The following is a 6000-nucleotide window of genomic DNA, read 5'->3' as shown; positions in this document are numbered from 1 at the left end:
TTGCAGATTTCATCATAATTTCAATACATATCATTTAGTTCATGTGTAGGAACCTCTATACCAAATTTCAAAGCTATCAGATGAGTAGTTTTGGCAATACACATTTTTTGACCAAAAATGGCAAAAATTGCCCAAAAATACAAAATTACAGATTTCATCAGAAATTCAATATATATTACTAAGTGCATCTATAGAAACCTGTATACCAAATTTCAAAACTATCAGACCAGTACTTTTTGAGAAATACTTTTTTGACCAAAAATGGCAAAAATTGCCTTAAAAATGCAAATTTGCATATTTCTTCACAATTTGAACAAATCTTAAATAGATCATCCCTAGGGACATATGTACCAAATTTCAAAGCTATCTGACCGGTAGTTTTGAAGAAGAAGATTTTTAAAGATTTTTTTACCAAAATGACAAAAATTGCCTTAAAAAATACAAATATGCAAATTTCACCACGATTTGAAGAAATCTGACTGAAGTCACCATAAGTAAACTGCATATTAAATTTCAAAGCAATCGGACAAGCGGTTTGAGAAAAGAAGATTTTTTACCAAAACACCAAAAAATGCCCCAAAAATACAAATATGCAAATTTCACCACGATTTGAACAAACTTAAGTGAGGTCACCCCAAGTGAACCGCATATAAAATTTCAAAGCAATTGGACTTGCGGTTTCAGAGGAGAAGGCAATTGTTGACGGACGACGACGACGACGACGACGGACGACGGACGACGGACGACGACGACGGAAAATCAACCTATTTGATAAGCTCCGCGTCGCTGACAGCGGAGCTAAAAATACAGAAAGTTGCTTTCTGTCGGTAAAATCTAAAAAAAATTCAAAATTTTAAAGACTTTTGCAGATTTTTTTTACGCCTTTGTCTTCTTATTTATTTTTTTTTATTTTGCAAACTAGTTTGAAGATTTTTTTTTTCCTAACTTTCTGCTCTGAAAATTTTTTTTTTCTGTTTTTGACCACCCCCCTCCCAAGATCTAATGGTCCGTCCCTTAGACTGAATATTAATAGAAGCAGGACATGCATTTTCCTCCTTAAAAATGTTTGACTTTTTAGGGAGCATTCGTTTTTTACGGGGATGGTCGATGGAAATCAGGGGGTTGACTTTAACGAAACGCGTTTTAAGGGGGGTCCTATTTCACAATTAAAAATTGGGGAGGGGTCAAATTTTACGAAGGTGCGCATGGAGTTATGGCAAAAAAAATGCGATTTTGGATTTCACTGAAATGTTGATTTGCTTTACATTGTAGTATACGAGGAAACTGATTTTTTAAAAATACAAAACTAGCTAAATCTGTGAATTTATAGACTCTTGATTATTGATGACTATGGTGGTTACAGGTACAAGTGCGAGCAAGAAATTTGATTTCGGAATTTCACCGAAATGTTGATTCGCTATACATTGTAGTCTATGAGGAAACTCAGTGAATAATTTCTTAAAACAAAACTAGCTAAATCTTGTGTATTTATAGAGTCTTGATTATTGATATTAATGTATTTAATTAGACTGGGGTGGTTACAGGTACATGTGTGTATAAGAAATTTGGTTTTGGAATTTCAATTATTTTAAAGGTTGTCAGACAAGTTGGTTAAATTTTCATTGCCGAAAATTTTGATACGAATCTGAAGCCTGCATAAATTATAACAAGGGTCATCTAAAATTGTTTTGCAGATTGTCTATAATATGCTTATTAGTATATTCGTTGGTAACCAAAGCACTCCATGTATATGTAACATTGAACCCATGTCCATAAAGGTTCCATCGATATTGGAAAAAGTTTAGACGGGCTACAAAAAATAAACAACAAATAAAGTAATTGTCTGCACTTCGGATTGACCTGGGGTCACTCGGGTCATCAACATTTTAAGTTCACTGGAGTAAAGGAGTTTTACACATGCCATACTTTGCTGCTTTTGTCCTGAATAATTTTTGAAGAAAACTTTTTGCTGATGCCCAATTGATTCATAGCTAAACGCCCTCTAGAAAAAATGTCATTCTCTTAGTTTTTGGATTGGATTAAAGTTTACCTACAAGTGGAAGCTTTGCATCCAAAAATTGACCTGCTACGCATGTTGAGAAAAGGTCAATTATATGCTTGAATATAAGCTTAGTCAGATAAACGATGTTAACACTAGGACATCAGAATATTTACTTAAGGTTTGCTTACTTGGAAACCTATCTGCATCAAATAAATGGCGTAAGAAAATTCTGTGCTAAATTTATTTTCCTTTGAATAGTGATAAAATACACACAACAAAGTTTTATCATAATGGCTGAATTTGCCTATTTTATTTGAATGCTGTACGTAGTCAATATACAAATATTTACACACTGAAAGTTGCCCTTACTCCATTATAAAGATGAGCAAAAGCAAAATGAACTGCAAAGTATAGTTACTGTCCAATATAAATAGTCTCATTATGTAAGAACCAACCAACCAAACTTCTATCAATTCTGCGACTTGAGTCATGTCGAAGAACAGAATCTTACAGAACTTATCAAACAAAATAACCATTCTGAAGGTATCATAATGATATTGCCATTTTTGAGCGATCAGGTTTCCTGTTTTAGTTACTGATGTGAGAATAATCCACTGGTCTGATGTCCCAGCGTGAGGCCCACCACTGTTCAGCTCTGGCTGGTGGATTTTCAATGTTTGTCACTGCCAATCGGACAGACCAGTGAATACTTGGGTATTGTAAGGTGAAGATTATATCCTGGGCAAATAGATATCATGATGGACCACTAGGTTCACCACTAGTATTCACCTTGATACTGGCAATGAGGACCACCAAGCACCAAACAAAGTTGGTCATCCCATCATTCAAGAGGAAGCTTGTATTTTAGTTTCAATGGGGAGTGCTGGACCGTACATGGTTAACTTAACACGTTCACAAAATGCCTCACAGCTGGAACTCAACATGGGATACTGTCGTTTAAAATATTTGAAATACACATCTTGAATCATACACTGTTTAAATTTGGCACAGACTTGAAGAACAAATGTGTGGAATCAATAAATCAAACAATGTGGCAAAGAAGATGAATGCTTTGATGTGGAGGGAGGTGTGTGTCTTGCATTATATACACTTTTTGTTCCACGCTGTGAATATGTAAATATGACACACAGTCAATCTGGATTGACGTTTATATTTTATAAATACATTGGATGTACCTTGCGTTACTATAACCATTATAGTGTTAAGCAATGTGTAATATTATGGGATGACGTTAATGGCTGTTTCAATAACTATAGACGCTGATGAGGACAATTCATCGCTATGAATAGAAACCGTAACTACTGGAAACCTTGGTGATTTATAACATGTACACTGTTAAAAAGCACATGAGAACATGATGAATGAAACAGAACTCTTGCAGAGAAATGATGCTATGTGAAGTTACATTTCATAGACGGGAATATGCTGTTGATCTACAAAACCATGAGAGAAGGTGATTTCAGATTTGGCGGTACAGAAGTAAAGCTATCAATACCATAACAAACTGTTACCCTGCCTCCTATAAATATATAGTAGTATTTTATATATACTATTGATAATCTCTAAGATGAGTCAAACTATGTTTCACAAAATGTTAGAAAGTATCACACATCTACACATGGGATATAGCTACATGTAGACGCAAGCCTGATCCAAAACTGTTGATAAAGATTTTGTTCAGTGGAAAATTTGTGGTGGCAATGTTATTTTTCACACATCATATCATCCATTTCTCTGCAAGTTAGCTTGTGAAGTTTTATTATACAATTGAAAAATATTATGAGATATGGTTACATCTGGCCTTGATGCAACCTTGTACAACACAATCAATAGCACTGTCATTGTTGACAAAATGAATTTTGTAAACAACTTGAAATAGTCTTTCTTGTCATAAAATGCCACTTCTTAAACGGAACTGACTGGGTATTAAGAATAATCTGAACACAGCACAGTTTTGTAGTATTTTGTGCTTTTATTCCCTTCTGGGCCAAAAACTGTGATCAGGACCAACTGGAGTAAAATTCTCCTAAGAGTGAAAATGGTTTGATCTTTACAGATGAAATTGAGAACCATAGGTCAATAAAATTTCATAGGGTTACTGTCTTGCTCAGTATGCGAGTAGAGGATTTCCACTACAAATTGGAACTCTACAAAAGAGAACCCACAATCCTTTGCTTCATCTCACAAAATGCAACTCTGCTGAAACCTACAAGTAAATGCAACAGTTATGAATAAATGTAACTTTTCACAACACAGAAAGTGAACTTTTAAACAAATCTTATGGATGGATAGAGCTCTCCGAAGAGTTTCAAAAACACAATAAAAATAGCACCAGCAGGGGTAGAAGACCTTAACATCTCACAATAATGGTAGAATTACAGAAATAGATTTGAAAAGATGAAATAAGGCTGTACACAGAGATATTGGAATTACATTCATTTCATTAGGAAAGAAATGTGTACATTTCATTACAACAGCTGATATTTGCTCATCAACTGTCACTCGTGGATGATATGTCAACAGAAACGCGTTGATTTTAGTTGAAAAATTTAATCTTTTTCTTCCATATTTTATTCTCATATGGAAATTACCTTGGGACGTTAAAACACAAGGAAGATACAGATAAAAGAAAAATAAAACCTTGGCAAATGTTCAGGTTACTGTTTCCATGGAAAAGTATAGCTAACAGGATTGTATAAACGAAGTCAAAATGAATGGATGGATAGGAAAGGGAGGTAGAAAATATAAAGACACTTCCAGCAAATTCAGAAGGTGACGGAAGATGTGAAACTTCGGACACCATACAGCAATCTCTCTCCGAACACAACTGCCATTTACAGTATCATACATACACTCACAATACGTACATAAATCACCATAATATGGTACAAAATGTATTCAATTCTTTTAAAAATATCGAGAGAAGAAATCGGCTTACTAAGAGCCCTAAACATCATCCTTCACAATACAAAGTAGCCTACTATGTCAAAATAACATCTTCAGAAAAAATGAGAAATTTGCCAGAAGAGGCTAGTACCGATGAGAGTTTTGGCAACGAGTCAAATACAGTCATACTAAATTTCGTTGTAGAAATCTCAACTATATTGTTTTCTATTTACACTGTACAGGTCCGTATTTTGTCATGAATAAATAAATAGTTGAATAACAAAGAACTAGGTGTCTGGGATGAGACCCAGTTCTGTGGAAATGTTAAAACACTTAATATCTATATATATATATGTCAGCAGCAAAAATATTCCGATATTCTCTTGGGACAGAACTCATGCAGAATGGTGGATCGAGACTTCCAGTGTTCAAAGTGTTTGTATGGTGATGGGTGTTAAGGTACTTGGGTTGTAAGTAGACGCCTTTGTGGTGCTAGATGGTTTTGCTTCCCTCGTGTTTGGAAATCAAGGCTTCTAGGAGTCTCAGACGTGCTTTCACTTGCTGTTACGGAAGAAAAATAACATGAGTGTAAGCAACTAGAAAGAGAAAAACAAATATCACTCTGGGAATTCTGTCATACATGATAACACATAACATGCTGTCTGTCATAAGCACAGAGCTCCATATGCCATGCAGAAGTTGATAATAACGTTGGAACAACTCTGCCGTGATCTGGATAGGCCATGTGATTATAGTCTGAGAAAAACTGCCTCTCCAATGTTCAAGGGTGAAGGAAGATCATTACTGTAGTATTATTCATGTTTAAAGACATCTCACATAGCAATCATGATTCACTTTTAAATTTTTGCGAAAATTCTGAATGCAATGAACCAAAAGCAAAGTTCATTCAAATACAAATGCAGTTCTTGACACAGTTATACACAGCATCCATGTCATGGTAAGGTTAGTCTCCGTGAAATAAGACAGTGTAGGTTTTGTTAGCATCCATGGTTTGGAATGATGTCCCATCCCTGCCAACTCCAAACAACCTCAGTCTCATCATTCACCTGAAAATTTTCATCATATTTCAA

At 34.9% G+C, this 6000-nt stretch overlaps 1 protein-coding gene across 26 annotated transcripts in view; it reads right to left on the bottom strand.

The window, feature by feature from the left end:
- Window positions 1-2282: 2282 nt before the first annotated feature.
- LOC139123108 (protein FAM13A-like) overlaps window positions 2283-6000 on the bottom strand; it is a 93169-nt gene continuing 89451 nt past the window's right edge. For all 26 annotated transcript variants that reach the window (XR_011549586.1, XR_011549588.1, XR_011549589.1 and 23 more), the window contains one exon: window positions 2283-5470. Coding sequence is in view for 16 of the 26 variants with exons in the window: in XM_070689110.1 (XP_070545211.1) it covers window positions 5402-5470 (69 nt within the window). In the remaining 10 variants the exon portion in view is untranslated. The remainder of the gene's footprint in view (window positions 5471-6000) is intronic.

This window comes from Ptychodera flava, chromosome 22 (genome assembly GCF_041260155.1).
Source record: "Ptychodera flava strain L36383 chromosome 22, AS_Pfla_20210202, whole genome shotgun sequence".
NCBI classification, from domain to species: domain Eukaryota; kingdom Metazoa; phylum Hemichordata; class Enteropneusta; family Ptychoderidae; genus Ptychodera; species Ptychodera flava.
This window is presented reverse-complemented; position numbering and strand designations above follow the sequence as displayed.